Below are 22153 nucleotides of genomic sequence, written 5' to 3'. Positions count from 1 at the left end.
AGTGCAGACAAGTGAGGTGTCAGACTGACCCAGGTGGCCTCCTGGATGCTCAGTGACCCACTATAACTTGCCTGGCACACTCTGAATATGAAAAGCATTTCTGAGATCTTTCAATAACTAATCAGTAAGTTACAGCAGACTCATTTAATAATAATTTTAAGTGCTATCTATTATTACCAATGTTATTCTAAATAAAGCCAAAACTGACTGTTGGTCAAGTTGAGCTAAGGATTTATAAATATTATTACATTTTAAACTTAGTAAAGTTTAGAAAACGCCTTGTCATGCGGGGTCTCTGGTCCCGCTCCCCACATAAGAACACAGGATATATAGAGGCCAAAAAGGAACACCCACGGAGCCTCAGATAGGGGGTTCACACCACTATAGTCTCGCTGGTGGTTGGTTGGAGACACAGGAAGCAGGCTCCGCATAATGCGCAATCCACCGCCCACTTCTCTGCCGACCAACCAACCAACCCACGTAGCCATGGCAGTTATATTAGTAGCTAATGGTTAACCTGTAACAGCTGATGGCCAACTAGTCACAGCTGATGGCCATCTACTACCTGAGCCACCACCTTACCATATGAGGCCGAGAGCCTGGAAACTGCTCTCTGGGACTCTGTCCCCACACACCTACATTATTATTTTTTTAAAGTTAACTAGAACAAATCCAAAGTATACTTGGCCATTATCAGAACTGACTTGTCACTGTCTCCATGTAGGCTAATTCTAATAATTTAGAATTCTCCCAAAGGACCTCTTTGCTCATTGACGGGAAGGTCGGGGGTGGGGGTGGGGGGCTTGTCATTTTAACTTAGGAAACATATTTTCATCATTTAATCATTTTACTGGTGGGAATAAATTGAAAGTTATCCAGCTAGACGTATGACTTACAAGAACATTACTAACAAAAGATTTATTCAAATATTTAATTGGAAGGAAATACATCTGGAATAAGTTTTATTGGAATTCACATAAAAAGGAAAGTAAATCCATTAGAATTAATATCATAAATAGTTGACTTTATTTGGAACTAGACATACTAACAAATTGGAGCCTAGAAGTCCTAACCATTTTTTTTTTTTTTTTGCAAAAAGCCAGTCATTTTCCAATTTATATGGCAATTACACTTTGTTACTTTAGGTAGAGCTTCATTTTCAGCTAACATTTTCGAGACAGATCACTCAAATTACCTAATTTGTTTGTTTCCTTGCCCCCTTCTCTTCAAGGCAAAAGCAACAAGAAAGTAGTAAGGGCCATTTGCCTGTCTTCCAAATAATTCACCACTCTTAAGACCAGCGAATCAGCAGCCACTTACTATGTTTGGGCTACTAGTAACTACATGAATTAAGAGACATCTAGTTTCATCCTTAGATGTCCACATAGATCCCATTGATCAAATAATCCAGTCTCGAGTAACGTTTCCTGCGCAGGGATTCCGAGAGCATTCTACCCAAGAGGACAAGCCCTATGGCGAGGAACAGAACCCCGAAGAGCAGGGTGCCGATGAGGAGCCACTTTTCAAACGGAAGGCTGTGTTGAGTCTCTGGAAGACTGTGCTGGGAGGGGCCGTCTGGACTGGCATTCTCGTTGTCCTGGGAAGTAGTCTTATTCGTAGCAGAAGAATCCACATTTGGCCAAAGAGCTGTCGCCGCGTTATGGGCACCTTCTGTGTTCAAAGTTGGGTTGGAAGTTTTTCTCAAATGAGCCGTTTCTGGTGGGCCGTTCAGGTCTGTAGCTGCCTGAAAGATGGTAGTTGGAACTGCTGTTGTCGTCATGCTGGCTTGGGGTGTTACCACCACATGTGTCAAAATTCTAGAAATGACTGTTGGAGGCTGAGAAGGGACTGTCATCGCAGGCCGCGCTGTGGTGGCCACCTGTGGTTGAGAAGTCATAAACGGGATGGCTGGAGCGTTGGTGGGGACGAGAAATGTGGGCTCTGGAGTGGCAGGGGTGGTATGTAGAGAAGAGGCAGTAACTGTAGTATGGAATGTGGTCACATTTTCGGGGGGCAGATGAGCTGTTTTTCGTTCTGCAGAAAACTGTGAACTCTGAGAGTGGTCTTTTTCTTTATAAACAGGGAACCGTGTACTCTCTGGATCAATCTTGAATAGTTTCTCCAAGTGATGTGAGGATCCAAAGTTCTGAGAAAATGTATCTGTCCATGAGCTATCAGGGTGCTTTGAATAACCTGTCAGACGAGGGGGTATGGGAGTGACTGTTTGTGAAGACTGGCCATGGAAGAGAGAATCTTCTTTAGCTAACTCTTGGGTTTGCAAATTAGGTTCAGCCAATGATGGAAAATCTGAAAATACAATAAAATAAAATAAAATAAAAGGGAGACTTAAATATAAAAGATAGGTTAAGAAAAGACAAACATACTAGCTTGTTCAGTAAGTCCGCACACTGTTGATACTTGACATTGCATCGAAACGTTTACAAAAAGGAAAAATACAAGTTGCTAAATCAGAACCTGATGACTCTGCCTCTTCACCAGATGCTGTGGTTTATTTCCAGAGTGATGGGACAGGAGCTGAGAAATGTGTGGAGGAGAATCAGGCAAATTAAGGAAGAGGTGGGAGGAGCAGGGACACTAAGAGGAAGGAGCTCAGCATTCGCAGCCAGAGGTTGAGGAAGAGGGACCCACTGAAGGGGCCAAGGCCAGGGAAGACAGCTGGGTCAGGGTGATGCGGCAGGAACAGGACTGGGAGAGGGAATACCGTGTGAGGCCGGAGCTCCTGCAGGCTGTGCCATCTGGGATGTGATGACAACTGGGCAGCAAGCAATCCCTACGAGAGATTAACAGGGGGCAGGAGGCCGGTGAGAAAGGGATGTCGAGGCCATGGGACAATGAGGAGAGGAGCCAGAACCCAGGTGATTGGCTTTAACAAGGAGGAAAGAAGAGGCCAGGAGGGTCTGGTCTTCTCCCACGTCACTGAAGCCAAGGCAGCAGCAGAAGGCTGATGCCATTTTTCAATTAAAAATAAAGTTTCAGTGCCACAGTCCCGGGAGGGAGGCAACTTGGGAGATTTAATTTTGACTCTAAAAGATTAACATTTTAGAGCCAATGTCTTAGGTTCTAAGGACGATGGAACCAATATTTGAAATCATGATGACCACACTGCTGACATGAAGAGCAGACATCCCGCAGTCCTGACTCCTGCTGAGGAGGAACCAGCCTCCTCTCCTCCCCGGGCACGACAACGTTTAGAATTTTGCTCTGAGTCACACACACCATTTATCGCAGCTCAAACTGTAAAGGTTTGTTAAAGCAATCAGGGGTGGGGAATGATTGAACTACTGTACTACTTTACTACTTTACATTTCACTTAGATGAGAAGCACAGAAAATACAAGGAAAGAAGCAAAAGCATTTCCTAGCATTTACTGATTAACTTTCCTCTGTTCTCTTTCCCCTTTTCTTCAACTCTCCTCAATGCCAGTTCCTAAACGAGATCTCACTCTCCTCTCTCCTAACAGATCCAGAGGCAACTTCAGATTTGTAATATCTTTGACTACTCTGTAAGCTTCACACCTCTAAGAGGTCCTGTAGAAATGTTACTTACTAATCCATCTAAGACAGGGATCCACAAACTATGGTCTAAGGGCCGAATTTGGCCTGCCACCTGCCTTTGTATGGCCTATGTGATGAGAACAGTTTCTACATTTCTAAGTGGTTAAACGAATAAAAAAGAAAATTTTCTGACACATGAAAATTACATGAAATTCAAATTTCAGTGTCCATAAAATTTTATTGGCACACAAACATGCTCATCACTGCTTGGGTCTACAAGGACAGAGGTAAAAGTACTACAGATGGTGTATGACCCACAAAACCCAAAAATACTGGCCTGAAGAGCCTGAGATACTTATTAGTATTATTTGGCCTTTGACTGAGAAAGTTTGCAGACACCTGCTTCAGGATGTAGTACTGTGCTCTAAAATAGAATTTAGATGTCTGAACTTCCTCTTTCCTCCAATGATACGCAACAGTTTCTGCTGCAGGTGATATTGCATTCATGGACACAACATGCCCATGAGATAAACTGCATCTTTATTTTTAGGTAAGATCAGATTCTTTTTTTTTTTTTAAAGAGCAGGACACAGCATATTTCACTTTAAAGTTAAAAAAAGACAATTTAAGTAAATGCTCTGTGATGTGTGTGAACTCAGAACTTAAATAAGGCCATCGACAAGAATGACCAAAACAGCTGTTTTCTTTCTCAAGAATGCAAGCTCATAAATAAAGCAAAGAAAGGGCTAGTCCCATTTCCTGATAAGATTCATCCACTGGCAAAGATCCTAGAACCACATAGGGATCCTGCACACCTGTTCCACTGACCTCACCCACTGATGTTTGCCATTGGGGCGTGGTATTTTCTCTCAGTCACGCAGACAGGAGCCACAGAGGTTGCTGGGAAACAGCCCTGTGCCATCAACCCCTTTTTTGAGTTTCATGGCAAATGACTTCACTGTGTAAAAAACTTAGGGACTGACGATTACTTGGAAACCAGATGAGCAAGCAGACTCCCAATTTATTCTACTTTGGAATTCCCCTATTGTAGTCCTTGGTAGAAAGGATAGCCCACAAGCTGAAAATTTTTTTTTTTTAATAATTCCAAGCAGCAATGGTTTTATAGAATGAACAGACTATACTGTCATCCTTCAAACTTTCAGCCTGTAAATATCAGTCAATCAGTTATAGGAAATACAGAGTTCATTTGGAAACACACCCCCACACATACTTATTTAACTTCACTCCAAACAGGAGGCACATAATTTACTTTTATGGGGTAATCTCAATCCATCAACCTGGGCAGATTCATAAACAGAATTACACACACAACTTGTAAACATCCCATAGATATAAACAATCCGCTGCACACTATATCCCGGGTTGTTGCCGCTTTGCACCTAGCTATCAACCTGCTCTGGGCTGATGACACCCCCTGGTGGCTGCCAGGAGAACTGTTGGATTCTAATTCCACTTCATTACCTTTCACTCGTCCTTAAAAGGTTTATGCACACGCCAAGTTTCCTTTCCTCTCATTTCCGTTGGAAAGAATCTGCATACTTTCTTTGTTATACATGCATTACAAAAGCAACAATATTACAGAAGTATTAAGAAAATTATAAAACAAATTCAACTATAATTTCTATCATGTCCAGCAACTATTAACACGTCTGTATACCTTCAAGTTTAAAATATTTGTTTCATGTAATTGAAAAACAGCTGGATGTTTTTCACCAGAAATTTAGGTGAATTTGTTTATTTCTACACCTCAAACTTATTTTTTAGTATCTGCAACGTATTCCCTGAAGTGGATCCACCATATTTTACACCCAACCAGGCCCTAGCAATTGGACATTTACAAGTATGCTGAGTCTAGTTTTTCACTTTTTAAACTAAGAAGACAATAAACAGCTTCAGACCAATCATTTTAGTGTAGATTTTATGGAAGAATTGCTCTATTAAAATCATCCATAATTTCTTTAATATTATACTTTACTTGTGAAATAGACGATAGACACAGGGAATAGACAATGATAGTAGAAGGAAGGACAGAATAAAGAACGGGTAGTTTGAAGGGATAACAGAAGTGGAATGTGATGGTTCAACGTCCACGTGATGGGAGCTCCTGAAGGAGGAAAACAAAGGTCCCAATCGGTGTCTTGAGCCCTGACCTCTTTGGAAACTCAGACTGGCATATCCAGCTCCTGCTGGACACATGCTCAGGGGTCTAACAGGCTCTGCAATATTCCAGGTGATCAAAGGAGAACAGCAAAAAGCTATAGCCACACCACAATGCAAGGCCCCAGTGTTTTTAGCCAAGATTATATACATTCAGGTAGGAGAAGTGAAGGAGACACAGAGATCCCGGGCAGCCACCCTGGCCACTAAAGCCTCAAAAGGGGAGGAGAAGGGCAAGACACTGTCCATGCAGGGTAAGGTTTTGAGTGTTTTGAGAAGCCTAATTTGTCCTCTGGGATAGTCTTTTAAAACGTGTGGTAGAATATATATACAATTTACCACTTTACCCCTTTTTAAGTGTACAGTTCATTGGCACTGAGTATACTCAATTGTGTGCAACCATCACCATCCTCCACCTCCAGAACTTTTTTCACCTTGCAAAACTGAAACCTTATGTGCCAGTCTTTTTACACTGAGGCTCACGTCACTATTTAGGAAGAATTTACACAAATAATCTGTTTAAGGGAATGTTTGATACATCGGGTTTTCCTGTTTGATGAACAAAACTCAGACTCACCCAGGGGACAAAGCGAGTCAGTGCCCAGGTATGGGGCGGTATCATTCCCCAAAGCACCTCACGGATGGTGCGATCCAGTTAAGAGAGAACCGTTGACGGCACACCCATTCCCACCTAAAAGCCACTTCTCAAATCTTCGTAGGCTCAGTAGACGGTGCCACCATCCATCCAGATGCTCAAGCCAAAAACTAGGACTCAGTTTCAGTGCTTCTCTTTTCTTTGCGCGTGACATCCATGCCAGCAGCAAGTCCTGTCAACTGTACCTCAGAAACAGCCCGTATGTTTCCTTCTCTCCATCTCCTCTTCCATCGCCCTGCCCCACCATGCCATGGCCTTTCATGTGGATCTCTCCCACCTCCTACCCAGTCTTACCACATCCCCTCTCGCTGCTCTGTTACTGTCCACTCCAATAGAGCGGTCACAGTGAGCTTTGAGACATCACCTTTAAAACACTACGTTACATGCCTGCTTAAAACTTCCAACAGCTTCCCATTACCCACCTAAAATAAAAATGTCCTACCCTACCCTGGCTTACAAAATTTTCTGTGATCCCCCTATCCTTCTCACTTCTGGCATATCGCTCTTTATGTCCATCGTTCACTATAAGGCAGCCAGCGGGGACTGCAGTGTTGGAACACTCCGAAGCCATTCTGCCTCCAGATAGTGGAACAAGCTATTTCCTCTGCCTGGAAGGTCTTCCCACGATCGTCTCACCTCTGGCTCTTGACTGCTCAGATCTCAGTGTAGGAGTTACTTTTTCACGGATGCTTCCTCTGATCACCTCATCTAGAGGGTCCACTCTGGGATGACACTGCCTTAGCCCAATTATCTGCATAGCACTTGTGACTTTGTTTTTCTTGATTATTTACTTATTTATTATGGTTATTGTCTCTCGCCCCTAAAACATATGTTTCAGAAGTGAGAACCTCGCTTTTCATGTTTCATGTAGTATCTTCGCATTCCCCAGGATGTAAAGAGTGCTTGGCAGGCGGCCGGATGGCTCAGTTGGTTAAAGTGCGAGCTCTGAACAACAGCGTTACTGGTTCGGTTCCCATATGGGCCAGTGAGCTGTGCCCTCCACAACTAGATTGAAGGACAACGATTTGGAGCTGATGGGCCCTGGAGAAACACACTGTTCCCCAATATTCCCTAATAAAATTTATTTTAAAAAAAGAGTGTTTGGCACATAGGAAATACTAAATAATATTTTTAGTTTATTGAATAAATGACCAAATAAAATAATATTAATAATCAAGGGTATAATGACAAAAACTTTCTAAAACTTAAATAAAAGGAAATTTGATACTGAAAGCATTTCATCCTGAAAAATTAACAAGTCAAAATCTCACCCAAGACATATCCAAATAATTATATAATTTTTCAGTTGTTTATTTTCTGTATTCTGAACAAATATGTAAGTTCCATGAGCATGGAAATTGTATTTCCAATGCCTTGAACAGACTTTGGCACACGGTAGATGCTCAATTAATATTTTTAATGAACTTCTCTCCAGGTCTAGACAATGAAATCCAGAATTTAGATTTCAGATAAAGTGACTATGCAATAATTCTAACCTAATGACAAACATACTAGAATTTTGTGTATTCACCTAAGTCTTAACCCTTTCAAAACAGAACACCTGTATACTTATTCCAGTGTTGCTGACACTGTTGTAAAGAGGTATTTCAAAAGGTTTTCATGAAAGGTCTGTGCACCTTTTATATTATGAAGGTAAAAACAAAACAAAATACTATTGTTCAGGGGGTCTTCCACTGGAAAAAAAAGGTGTTTGGTTTAATAAGTTTAATTTTAAATCCTGAGATTGTTCTGATGTGCCTCTATATTTGTGAGCCCTTCTGGCAGTTCTACTTGGACTCTTTTGTAGAAAATCTTTCACATGAACCGCATCCTTAAATAATTGCAATCACAAAAGAAAAAGAACAATGTTCTTATTACCTCTGATTATCCTGTAACTCATAAGTCCCTTTGCTGGTTTCAGCGGACAGGCCTCCTCACTGGGACAGAAAAACAGGTAGCAGTTGGGTTGTCTAGTTGTTTTTCGAGTGTCGAAGATCATCAAGTTACATGCTTTGTCCCCTGCAACAAAAGGTTTCATGAGCATTATTTTGAAATGGGATTTTCTAAGAGTACGGCAAGCATGAAAAATTTCACTTATTCTGGTGTCCAACACATACACTTTTGGTCATTTTGTTCACTTGCTTGCTGACTACTGAATCATTTCTTTTTCTTTAGTCACTTGAAGCCATGTTTAAAGACATACTGGATTTAAAAAGCTGAATTAAGGTAATTTTGGCAAAACCAATTTTTAATAGTACACTTAATTCTTTAGAAATAAGCCTTGCATGTACTAAAATATCTACCAAAATATACATAGAAATACTGATTTTACAATCTTTCCACAATTCACTGTTGAGTTGGGCCTTAAGAAATGTATCTAACCCTAATAATTGCATGCATCTCTTGCATCCTGAAGGCATCTCAGAAACCTATGAAGCCATGAGCCTGGCTTTCTTTGGTGGAGCCAGTAAATTCAGCATCATACATATATGCCTCCTTCCACAAAGAATCTCAGTAGTGTATGAAATACAAAGTCTATTTTTTATTTTTATCAGTACCATTCTTCTTTTGGTTCTTTCTTTACATTTCCCCTCTTCCTTATCACTTTTGTTTTATTTTCCTTCCTTCTTCACTTTTCACTCTTAACTTTCATTTCTGGCTTTTCTTTCTCTTCCTCTTACGTCCAATAGAAATTATTCTCTCCAAGCCTCATGGCCTAAAGTTGCCTTTGGCCTCATTTGGTGCAGTCTCACATCTTGGCTTGTGACCCTTGAGGGATCAATATACCCTGGGTCAAGTTGAAGGTTAAGAGGCATATAGGCTAATTATTAAAAACGATGTTCTGACAACATGAATGGATCTTAAGAATATTATGCTAAGTGAAATAAGTCAGACGGAAAAGGACAAGAACCATATGATATCACTCATTTGAGGGATATTTTTAAAAAAAGCAACAAATGAACAAACAGAACAAACAAACAAACCCCCCAAAAACAAACTTATAGATACAGACAACAGAATGGTGGTTACCAAAGGGGGAAGGGGTCGGGGGGAGAACAACGAGGGTCAAATATATGGTGATGGAAGGAGATTAGACTTCAGGTGATAAGCACACAATACAGTATACAGATGTCATGTTATACATCTGAATGTCGTATAACCTGATATCTGTATAACCTATTATGTTGCATATCTGAAACTTATATAATGTTATTAACCAATGTTACCCGAATCAATTTAATTTTTTTAAAAACTGCGCAAGTACTTTCTCACCACACACACACACACGATAACTTGTGTTAACTAACTTTATTGTGATAATCATTTTGCAATATATACATGTTTCAAATCTTCATGTTTTATATCTTAAATGTATACGATGTTATGTGCCAAACATAACTCAATAAAGATGGGGAATAAAAACCACATAGCCTGCCAATTATCACTGCCACTTCTTCAAATTAGATAATGGTTAGCAAACAACCTTGACAGGACTTAGTTAGCTTCTGCAGGGGTTTTATCATGTCATCTCTCCACTAACCAGGTAACAAGAAAGGTACTATTCTAGCTTTTCCTTTCTCTGCACGGTGATAATTCTGCAATACCACTTTTGGGGGGCACTTAGGTAAAGGCGAGGGTCCATAGTCCCCCCAGTTGTACGCAAAATTTTGTGTCCTTTGTATTTATATTTTTCTAGAGTCCATGGTTATAAGCGAATTAAATTTTCAAAGTGCTTTTTGAACATAAACAGTTAAAAACCATTGCTCAATTAATGAGGACAAAGTGTGAGATCTGTTAACTGAGAACTACAATGACCTCTGCTTACAGTAAAGCAGTAACAGTACTTTTACTTGCAGAATAAAGCAGCAAACCCTCATTTCTTACTAAATACCCATCATAGAACGGAAGAGAAATGCAAGGTTTCTTGTGTTGCCAGGAAATACCCACAGCATTCAGTCTTGTTTTCTCATGAAGTTTCTATTTCACATAAATATTGGTATCAACATTTAAAGAAAAACTAGAAATTTAAATGAAATTTCTGTAACTTCCATAAATCATTTCTAAAAAGAGTTTTTAAAAGCACGTTGATTGGTTTGAGACGACCACTAAAGGTTTCTTCCTCCTGAGTAAATATGTGGTGTTTTTTCCACACTAGCTCTCTAATTCTTTGACTTTCCAACACCAACTGGGTGTCCTACAATTCAATTCTGACGCTACCTGGAGTTAGCAGCAGGGTTAAGGGCTTAGCCCATTAAGATTGCCCTCACTTTAGATGCCAGTCACAAGTATCAGGTCCCCTCAGGTCCTTGGGTTACTCACACTTCTGCCATCTTGGCTACAAATTCAGGTTCCCACAACTCCCCGTACCCAATTCAATAACTGCTGGAACTACTTACAAAACTCAGGAAAATGCTACACTTACTATTACAGTTTATTATAAAGGATACAAATGAACAGCCAGAAGAAGAGATACTTAGGGTGAAGTCCAGAAGGGGTTCCCAGTACAGGAGCCTCTGTTCCTATGGAGCTGGGGCGTGCCACCTTCTGGCACCTGGATGTGTTCACCAACTCGGAAGCTCCCAGAACCCACTGGTTTGGGGTTTTTAAATGGAGGTTTCAACATAGACATAACTGACCAAATCATTGGCCACTGGGGACAGAATTCAATCTCCAGCCCCTCTCCCCTCCCCAGAGGTAGGGGATGAAGTGGGGCTGAAAATTCCAACATTCTAATTAAGGCTTGGTTTTTCTAGCACCCATCCTGAAGCTATCTAGGGCCCCCACCAAGAATCCCTATTAGCATAAACTCAGGAATGATTGAAAGGGGTTCATTATGAATAACAAAAGAAGCTCCTTTGCTGAAGAAATTCTAAGGGTTTTAGGAGTTCTGTGCCAGGAACCAGGGACAAAGACCAAATAGATATAGATACAGATATAGATATAGATATAGATAGAGATAGAGATAGAGAGATAGATATAGAGATAGACATAGAGCTAGAGATAGACAGAGATGTAGATATAGATGATATAGATATAGATATAGATATACATATAGATATAGATATAGATATAGATATAGATATAGATAGTCCTTCCTTCTTCCCTCCCTCCCTCCCTCCCTCCTTCCCTCCTTCTTTCCTTCCTATAACACAACCCTTACGGAAAGAATAGGAAGTAAGATCTAAGAGAAACATGATTTGGTTGGCTAATAAGTAAAGTAAGACTCCCTAGTCCAGCATTCACTAGCTCTTCTAGGCTCTGATGGCAAAGTCTTGTCCATTTTATTGTTTAATGTCCAGCATGTAGCAAGGCATTAGGTGCTCAATAAATTTAGCTGGGTTTTTTTTGTTTGTTTGTTTGTTTTTTCATTTAGGAAATTAAGACAGGGTCATAAACAACTGAAAAATAACCAATTTTTCACTTAGATACATACTTCTCTTTTCAGGTCATAGGTTTGGAGCCTGAAATATGCAAAGGCATGGTTTAAACCTGTGGGCCTTGGGTTCCTTCTGAGTCATAAGACTGAGTCAGACAAAATGACTTCCCATGCCCCTTAGAGTCCTAGAAGCTGTAATAAGTGGCCTGTGGCTCCTGACTCACCTTATGCCACCAGCTCCAGGGAAGGGAGACAAAATGGAAGTTTTGTACTTCCACTTAAAAACAATCAAATGCTGATTTTGCTATGGGATGAGTTAAGAATGTTTTGTCTCAATTCCCTTTCTCTTTTTAAATGTTCTTTGTAATATCACACTGTATTTGCAATGCTCCATGATGGTGGCAGCTAAGCATTTAAATAGGATTTTTGTTTTCAATAGCTTGGATGCCTGTTGGAACATAACACTGGTGGTTCTCAACCTTTTTTCTACCCAAACACCTGAGTGATACATACATACATACACATACACACACACACACACACACACACACACTCATCAGTGACTTTGTCTCAGCTTAGGGGAGTGGGGGCACACTTGTGGAACATTCCCCCAGCGATTCTGTCACCCAACTTTCTATCCCATTGAGAATCATTAGTAAAAACTATTCAGCCACATCAACCAACTACTTATGTGACAAAACACATAGAATAAGGGGTTGCCAAGGGGCTATTACTTACCTGATATGTTTTTTGTTGAACAGCAAGAATTAATGCAGTCTGTTTGAGTTAATGTATGAATGGGCTCATTGCCTCTGATTCCCTTAGAAAGAGATGACTGGATGTCAATGACAACATCTTCTAGACTCTGGGTGGGACAATCCTGACTGGTGGATAGTCTTACTGTCAGGAAACAAATGATTACAAAAGTGTAGGTCAAGCTCCGTTCTTCCCTGAAGAACATTTTAAACTCCAGTGCAGTTTTAGTCTTCAAGATCAAGGATAACCCTCCTCTGGTCTTCGTTTGCTTCTTTAGAAGATTGCGCAGATAATAGAATTTCTCTCTAGAAAATAGAAAATCGTTAATGAATTTTGTTTCTTTCCACAAATCTCGGGAAGATACATTTCATTTCCTTCAAGTTGATGTAAATGATTCACAATCTATAGAAGGATAGAAATACACAGCTATTTTTTATTCATTTCACTTTTAATAGACTTGAGACAACCTTTCATTAAAAACTTGGCAAAGAACTAATAAGCACAAACAGGTATATTACTTTATCAATGCTTAAAAGCTGACGTGTCCATGAAGAAAGACATATAGACAGTAGGCCTGCCTCTGAGTTTTAGACTCCTTCCTCTTCTTGCCTCTCCTAACCAGAAGGGGTGAGGACAAAAAATCTCTAGTCACTGATGAAACAGCGATAATAGGTTTGGGCATATTTCCTTTCTCAGTCATAACAATTAGCATTTTTAAATCACCTACTGGGTGGTAGGCAGTGTGCTAAGAAATGTACATATATTGTCCTATTTAATCCTTATACTAATGCTGCATAAAAGCTATTATTTTCCATATTTTATATGTGAGGAAACTGAGGCAGATTCTCTAGTTGCTTCTTCACTTACGTATTAGACCAGAGGCAAGTAACCCTAATAATATAATTCTAGGAATTAACCTGTCAACAGGGGGAATATTATGGCTTAGCTGAAGGAAATCTTAGGGACAGGTGTTTTTTTTTGACACTTCTAAAAACACAAAAGTCACACTATGTATAATGCCAACCCCATTGGTAAGCTGATTCTTCTAGGAAAAATTAAAAAATAAATGTTAACCTGGCAAGGCAACACCAAAAAGCTATCCTCACCCCCTTACCCACTCACCTCCACATGTCCAGAATGAAAATGATTCACTGAATGATAGCCTAGAACAGAATTACTACTTCTTAATTTTTTTTTTTAATGAACCATTTGGTAACCTGGTAAAGCTTAGGATCTCTTCTGAGAGACAGGTTTTAAAATTTATAAAATGAAACATATCGGATTACAAAGGAAGCCAGTTATACTGAAATATAATTATCAACGTAGTTTTTATTTATTTATTTTTTCAAAATAGTTTTTAAAAGAAGCCTACAAAACACTGATGAAAGAAATCAAAGAAGATCTAAATAAATGGAGAGATTTTCCATGTTCATCAATATTGTTAAGATGTCAGTTCTTCCCTACTTGATCCATGGATTCAATGCAATCCCAAGCAAAATCCCAGCAAGTTATTTTTTGGATTTAAACAAACTGATTTTACAGTTTACATGGAAATGCAAAAAGGCCCAGAATAGTCAACACAATACTGAAGAAGAACAAAGTTGGAGGAATGACACCACCCAACTTCAATACTTACTATATACAGCTACAGTAATCAAGACAGTGTGGTATTGGTGAAAAAATAGACAACTAGATCAGTGGAACAGAATAGAGAGCCCAGAAATAGACCCACACAAATACAGTCAACTGATCTTTGACAAAAGAGCAAAGGCAATTCAATGGGGAAAGGATAGTCTTCTCAAAAATGGTGCTGGAATAACTGGAGACCCACATGCAAAAATATAAATCTAGTCACAGACCTTCCTTCCTTCACAAAAATGAACACAAAACGGATCATAAACCTAAGTGTAAAATGCAAAATTATACTCCTAGAGTATAACTTAGGAGAATTCATAGAGATATTCTCCTAAGTTATACTCTAGAAGTTCAACTCTAGTTATACTCTAGTTAAACTCTAGGAGTTCAACTTAGAGTATAATTTAGGAGAATATCTCTATGAACTTAGATTAGGCAGTATGTTATTTAGACACAATGCCAAAAGCACAGTCCATGAAAGAAAAAAAATGATAGCTTGGATTTCACTAAAATTGAAAACTTATCTGTGCAAGACACTGTTAAGAGAACAAAAAAGAGAAGCCACGGATGGGAGAAAATATTTGCAGAACACATATCTGATAAAGGACTGGTAGCCAAAATATACAAAGAGCTCTTAATGCTTAACAGTAAGAAAATAACCCAATTAAAAATGGGCAAAAGATTTGAAATACATTTCACCAAAGAAAATATAGAGATGACAAATAAGCACATAAAAGGCACTCAACATTGTCATTAGGGATTTGCAAATTAAAACAAGATACCACCACTCACCTGTTAGAACAGCTAAAATCCAAAAAACCCAACAATACCAAATCCTGATAAAAACCTGCATACAAATGTTTATAGTAACTTTATTCATAATTGCCCAAACTGCAAGCAACCAATATGTCCCTCAATAGATGGATGGATAAACAAAATGTGGTACATCCATACAAAGGAATAACATTCAGCAATAAAAGAAAATGAACTATCAAGTCACAAAAAGACAGAGAAATCTTAATTGCATATTGCTAAGTGAAAGAAGACAGTCTAAAAGGTATAATTCTAACTACGTATATGACATTCTGGAAAAGGCAAACCTACATTGATAGTAAAAAATCAGTGGAACACAGGAGATTTTTAGGGCAGTGAAACTTCTGATACTCCAATGGTGGGTACATGTCATTATATTTGTCAAAACCCATAGAATGTACAACACAAAGAATGAGCTCTAATGTAAACTGATGGACTTTTAACTAGTAAAACAACAACAAAATAGTTTAACTCCCCCCAAAAAACAACCAGTAAATGGTAGTAGAGCACAAGTCTAATAGCTACCTTGCTAACTGTTATGTCCAACTTTTGAAACAATAAAATAATAAGTAACATTTCTGATTTTTATTTCTCCCATGCCAGTCTCTATACTAAGCACTTTACATATATGTCATTTAATCCTTATAAAAATCCTAATGAGATAGATTCCATTATTATCCCCATTTTCACTTAAAATAAAATCAACTGTTATATGTGCTTATTAACTTATTAAACAAGTGGTGCATTTAATAACTGCCATAATTTTGAAGTACTGTTGAATGTAAATGATATTTTGAGATATGTACAATATGTAATTTGATATGAAAATATCTGTGATTTCTACTGGTGGCAAAACAGTTTTCTCTACTACTAGGATGGCTTTTGCCTGTATGCCTCTGAAAGGAAATGCTACATTTCAGTTAGAGATTAGTAAAATGTCTCCCCAGGTCAAGAATCCTGGCACAAGTTACCTTTCCATGCTGCCACATTTTGCAAGTCTTTTTTCTAGCCCTAAGTAAATCAAAACAGGAACAAAAGAGAAAAACCAGGCCAATACTTTACTTTGAATGGATTCTGACAGAATCACTCCTGAAGCTCACGGAAAGAAATCTGAATTGGCACGACGATGGAGTCGGAGCTGTTTTCAGTAAGCAGCATCTGGATCGTGCCTGAACGGCGAGAGTTTATCTTATTAAAGATCCTCAGCAATTATTAGGTAAATTAATTTTTTTCGAATCCATTATTATTTAGGCCTGAAAGGTTCAAATCAAGTTGAATCCTGTTGAAAGATCGAGGGAAAAGGGTACAGGTGAGAGGGAGAGGAAGCACCTGAGCTTTAACGTTTGCTGACTATATAGTTAAAGGTATGTGTACTTAACTCTGTCAAATATTGGAAATCATTTTACTCACAGCATACATAACCTGACCTATTATATCAAGAGGTTTATAACCACACACACGTACCCTACAGAGTATTAGACAATTAGCAGGTTCAATAATGTATAGAGGAGACAAATCACACACACAATATGGGAAATTTTCCCTTCCTTTGAAGAAATGTATGTCGCTCACTAAACTATTCGTCTGCCTGTCCTGATGACGACGCAGAGCCAGTGCCATGTATGACAGGTGCCCCTGGCCGGCCTGGAGAGCCCCTCTGGGATACCGCAGCGCCCACAGATCCGGGTCAGCTCTCCTTCGCCCCAGCCTGGTCCTTCGCGAGCTCCGGGGTGGGTGGAGGAGCAAGGAGGGGCGCTGCTCTCTCTGCAGGCGGAGACGCTGCCGGCGGCGGGTGCGGAGGGGAGGGTGGGGACGCCTTTACCTGGCGGCTAGAAGACCCTGGGACCCCTGGGGTCCACCCCGTGCGAGGACAGCTCCGATGCGCTCGCCGGGAAGCAGCGGCGACTCCGTGCGAGGGTCTTGGCGAGTCAGGCAGGGGATGCTCCGCAGGGACCTCCGTGCCTGGCGGGTTTGTGGTTCGCAAGTTCCTGCTTCCGTTGCAGCCACCGAAAGTTTGCCGGGGGGAAGGGCCCATTCCTGGCCTACAACCCGGAGCTGCTTCCCAGCAACAGCGAGTGCGGTCCTCTGGGCACCGGCGACAGACGCGAGCCCCTCCTGTCGATGGCTCCAGCGCCCAGCAGCGGCGCTGAGCCCAGGCGAGAGCTTGCGTCCCCTGCGGTCCCGGCTCCACTGAACCCCGCGCGCACCGGAAGGCTAAGGGCACGGCGAGGGGGTTGTGGGCGCGACCCTCGTGTTTGCCTGAGAATCTGCAGCTGCGCCTTCTCGCTTCCCGGAGACAAGAGAACACGCAAATACGCAGGATGAAAGTCAAACAGTACAAGAATGGACATACAGTGAAAAGTCTGGTTCTCACCCCGTGTCCTAGCCACAGTTGCCCTGTCCACAGGCAGCCACTGAGCGCAGTTTCTCCACCTTCAAGGGTTTACAGTGCATTCTATCTGGGACATAGTTATGAGAATCTATTTCGATAACTGGAGGCCTGGAGAGTCTTCAATTAGAGTTGGCAATTCTTGAGTTAAATATTATGTGCAAGTCAAGCCTCAGGGAAGACATTTGGGGTTCTGCAGGATTTATTGTTTACAGATATGGGTAATAATAAAAACAATGGTGTCTATTATAGTTATTAAAATTGTAACCCTAACGTTTAGCATAGTACCTGGTATGTAATAGGTACTCGACAAATATTTAAAGTATATTTGTGGATTGAATGAGTGGAATAGAACTTATAAGGCACTGGTTGTACAAGTGTGTTTCTAAATCAATCCTAGCTCCCCTCCCCCATATGCTGTGTTTCCCGGAAAATAAGACCTAGCGGGACAATCAAGTCTAATGCGTCTTTTGGAGCAAAATTAATGTAAGACCCAGTCTTATTTTGCTTATTTACTATAAGACCGGGTCTTATAAAATATAATTAATATAATTAATATAATATAATATAATATAATATAATACCGGGTCTTATATTAATTTTTGCTCCAAAAGATGCATTAGAGCTGATGGTCCGGCTAGGTCTTATTTTCGGGGAAACAGGGTATATGCAAACACAGACAACATTACTAAACCACTGACACTTCACTTGCCAAGTAGTCTAACCTTTGACAATGTCTCCATCTTGGTTGGTGTGAAAGAGCTTTCAAACCTAAAGCACTTTGCAATTGTAGATTGTTAGTCTAGTCCTGATAGAGCCAACTGCTGTATCCAACAGTTTTAACCAATAGCTACAGGAAGCACATGTTGACAAAGAATGCCCGGTCCATTGTGTGAAACTACCTCTTACTAGCTGTACACAGAGGATGACCTACTCCTGCATTACAATAATATTGGGAAAACTTGGTTTTAAAGAGTTCTCAAAGACAAGAGTTCCACAGTGATTTCCCATTGGAAAGATTTTCCAGACGCAATAAGGGACTGATGTACCAGTATATTTTATCTCTACAGATGATACACTTGAGGGTCCAGGGCAGAGAAACATCACATCACCTCCAGAAAGAGACCCCAACACCCATTAACAGTTACTCCCCATTTCCCTTCCACCCTCCTACTCTTCAGTCTTAGGCAACCACTAATCTATTAATATTTCTGTCTCTGTAGTGCATCTTCTGGACATTTCATGGAAATGGAATCTACAATATGTGGTCTGTTGTGACGGGCTTTCTTTCACATTGTATAATGTTTTCAAGGTTTATCCATGTTGTAGCACGTATTAATATTTCATTCCTTTTCTTTTGCCAACTCTATTACATGGATAGAACACATTTTATTTAACCATTTATCAAAATATAATAATGGTGGCATAGGAGTCCCCATCCTCTGTCCCTCTACAAAGATCAACAATTAGACAGCTATCTATGAACAAAAACAGTTCTGGGAGAGCGCTGGTGTCCACTTAAGAAACTTAAGCAACACGGTAGAACATAAAACAAGATAATAACAGCACAAGAAGAGAAGAAAGACAGCCTCATTTTGTCTGCACCATCCCAAACCAACACTGCCTAATGCCAAGAGGAAACTTCCCAACTAGAGAGAGTTCCCCTTGCTGGGAAAGGAAGAGTCACCCGCCTTTCAGGGCACCGCACACAGGGCCCACTTTGGTTTCACTCACCCAGACTGGCAAATCTGAAACATATAGAGCTGGGTAGGAATAAGGAAGAAAAGCAGGGGCGATTAGTATCAGCCATGCAGCAGGAATGATTGCGGTTCCCAGTGACCTGCTCTGCAGACAAGCCCAGCAGCTTGCACCACTGAAGAAACCAATGGCCAGCACAGCTGCTGTAAATACCCTGCAGATTTCACCAGCTTTCACTCCACAAGTATTCCTGTTAGCAGATGACTGGTACCTGATTCCTTCCCTGCTCCCTCCCCTACTCCAATACCCGAAACCACACTGGCAGTGAGGCTTCTGTGGCCGCAAGGGTGCAAGACACCAGCCTAGACTCCTGCAGTAGAACATAGTCACGTTGCTGTGCACACACTTGGGGTTAGCCCTTCAGCACTGCACTTGCCTCCACTGTAATGAATATATGTGGGGGAGATTGGGCAGCAACAAGAAAGGACACTTGCAGCTAGCCCCTCCAACTGTGCACCTGCATACCTCTGGAGAGACCCCTGTGACTGGCCTCCACTTTGCCCTTGGTGAGAGCCAGCAGACATGGTAGTGCATACCAACAGCTGGAGATCCTGCAGCTGCCAGTGACCATGGAGTTGGCTCTAGCCCTTGCTGCCTTTCCTGACCCTCTCCACTATGTGTGTCTGCAACCAGCTCCTGCCTCTACTTAGGCACCTACAGCTGGCCCTCTGCAGCCAAGTATAGGAATACCACTGGCTCTAGCCACCACTGCTGCCTGCCCTGGTCCCTAGCCATTGGACCTGGAGATGCCACTAAAGACTCCAAAAGCTTTCCAGCCACTGTAGACACCCTGCAGTGCTCACCAAGGACCACAGTTGTTGATTCCATGGACCCTAGTGACCTGAGCCAAAAGGACATCATGCTCCCCTGGACTCTGCGCCATCACACATTCCTGTACTTGGTGCTCTGCACCACCAAGGGTCACAGTCTGCTCCAATGTGCCTCTACCTGCAGGTGAAAATTTTCCCTTACTTAAGTCAGTCCATAAAGTCTGGAGGAGGTTACTGCTTATTCAAGTGTACAGACACCTACACAAGGCTACAGGCATCATGAAGATTCAGGGAAACATGTTTCCACCAAAGAAATACAGTAAACCTCCAGTAACTGGCCCCACAGAAATGGAGATCCAGGAATTGCCTGACAAAGAATTCAAAATAAATGTTCCAAAGATGCTCAGACAGCTACAAGAGAACACAGATAAATAATTTAACAATATCCAGAAAACAATACAAGAATAAAATGAGAAGTTCAACCAAGAGAAAGAAACAAACAAAAAAAAAACTATGTAATTTTGAAGCAGAAGAATACAATGACTGAACTGAAGAATTCAACAGAGAGCTTCAATGGCAGGTGACTAAGTAGAAAAAAAAATCAGTGAGCTAGAAGACAGAGCAGTTGAAACTACCCAATCAGAGGAGCAAAGAGGAAAAAGAATGAGAAGGAAAGAAGAAAGCCTATGGGACACCATTAAGAGAAACAATGTATGCATCATTGGAGTCCCAGAAGGAGAAATTAGGAAGATAGGGTAGAAAGCTAGTATAAAGGAATAATGACTGAGAACTTCCCAAAGTGCTGGGGAAAGATTTGGACATCCAGGTTCACAAAGCTAATAGGTCACGCCAAAATTTCAACCCAAAACATTTTTCTCCAAGACAAATTATAATACAATTGTCTAAAATCAAAGACAAAGAACGCATTTGAAATGCAGCAAGAAAAAAAAAATTATCTCATCCCAGGGAACCCCCATAAGACTATCAGTGGATTTCTAATTAAAGACCTTGCAAACCATAGAGACCTTGCAAACTGCAGAGAATGTGATGATATATTTATCCATTCATCAGTTGATGAACAGAATATCACTTTTAGAATCAATTGTTCATCCAAAGGGAAGCATGAAAAACATCATCACATCACCATGTGCTAGGGTATGGGATACAGGATAAGTATACTTTGATGTGGAAAAGGGAGAGGGAACAAGAGCCAGAATATGAGCTATACTTCCACCTTTTACCTCCTCTCACCCTGCCTCAAAGGAGGGCAGATCTGCAAGAGAAGGGGAGGGCTGTGCAGTAGAACACAGTCACATTGCTTAGTGGGCCCTTCCCAGTCTCATCAACCTGGTAACTGTAGCCAACCACCACCTCCTAGGAGCTTTGATGTCTCCAGCGCTTTTTAGTTCTATCTTCATACTCCCACAGAATACTTAACTTGCATTCATTTGCACTTATTTCTCAGTATTGTAATACTGAGTAGAGGACGAGCAAGAGGTTTTAAATCGGTGATACTAAATCCTAGTTCCACCACTTACTACCTGGTGACCATGAGGAAGTTACCTGTTTGTGGGCATCAGGGTTGTTGTGAAAAGTAAAGAAGGTGAAATAGGGGAAATGTCTGTGATATAGAATACAAGAGATTTAATCATTTAGTGAATTGGGCACTCCTTCTGAGATTATCTTTCCATATATAAGATCTCAGGGGATTTGCTTGATATTTCTTGAAGCAAATGATATAAAATGAGTTGCAAAGTTCTGAGAATCCCCGAGCCACCCAACTCCTTGATGGCATTGAATTGCTAGGTCCATGTCCTTGACCTGCTCAAACTGGCAGTTTCCGTTTGTACTAATGGTACTCCTTTCTCTCTGCTTGTTTCAGAATGGCGCCTTGCCGATAATTGTCAAGGTGTCCAGAAAGTGTCTGGACTATAGCAGCATCCACTTTCCTTTGGAGATGCACACACACTCTAACACGTGGACCAGCATTTTCTGTTTCTTCATTTTTGTCTCATTTCCAGTTCCTTTCACCATCTGGTATTTTTTGTATGGTTGTCCACTGAGACACCCCCAACTTTCAGATCTGAAACGGGAGCTTTGCATGCACATTTGTGGATTCGGATCCTAAGTCTATCTCGCACTTCTCTCTATCTGTAAAACAAAGTTATAAACACTTATTTTGTAAAGTTCTAAAGATAAAGTACCTAATGTGTGGGTGGTGCTTAAAGATGACGCATCATTACAATAGGAAAGGACCAACCCTTTGGGGCGGGTCTAGTTTTCAGGCGGTCGGGCCCTTTAAGGGGG

The 22153-nt window shown here is 40.8% G+C and overlaps 1 protein-coding gene across 2 annotated transcripts; it reads right to left on the bottom strand.

Annotated features, from left to right (window-relative positions):
- Positions 1-917: 917 nt before the first annotated feature.
- On the bottom strand, positions 918-17254 carry MANSC1 (MANSC domain containing 1). Of its 2 annotated transcripts, none has more exons than XM_019744802.2 (4): positions 16752-17254; positions 12464-12786; positions 8227-8367; positions 918-2307 (listed from the first exon to the last, which is right to left on the bottom strand). In XM_019744802.2, the coding sequence occupies exons 2-4, from the start codon at positions 12684-12686 to the stop codon at positions 1373-1375; spliced, it is 1299 nt and encodes a 432-aa protein (XP_019600361.2). In that variant the 5' UTR covers positions 12687-12786; positions 16752-17254; the 3' UTR covers positions 918-1372. The 2 variants fall into 2 exon arrangements, with proteins under 2 accessions (XP_019600361.2, XP_019600359.2); XM_019744800.2 differs by lacking the exon at positions 16752-17254 and adding an exon at positions 15992-16306.
- Between the last annotated feature and the right edge of the window lie 4899 nt (positions 17255-22153).

Source organism: Rhinolophus sinicus, linkage group LG02, assembly GCF_036562045.2.
Source record: "Rhinolophus sinicus isolate RSC01 linkage group LG02, ASM3656204v1, whole genome shotgun sequence".
Taxonomy (NCBI): Eukaryota; Metazoa; Chordata; class Mammalia; order Chiroptera; family Rhinolophidae; genus Rhinolophus; species Rhinolophus sinicus.
This window is presented reverse-complemented; position numbering and strand designations above follow the sequence as displayed.

Excerpts from the sequence above, each read along its gene's own strand:
- MANSC1 (XM_019744802.2), bottom strand. The coding sequence starts at position 12,686 with ATGTTCTTCAGGGAAGAACGGAGCTTGACCTACACTTTTGTAATCATT. Across the intron at positions 8,368-12,463 it reads TTCAACAAAAAACATATCAG|GGGACAAAGCATGTAACTTG; the intron begins GTAAGTAATAGC and ends CTTTTGTTGCAG. Across the intron at positions 2,308-8,226 it reads GAGTTACAGGATAATCAGAG|ATTTTCCATCATTGGCTGAA; the intron begins GTAATAAGAACA and ends TTGTATTTTCAG.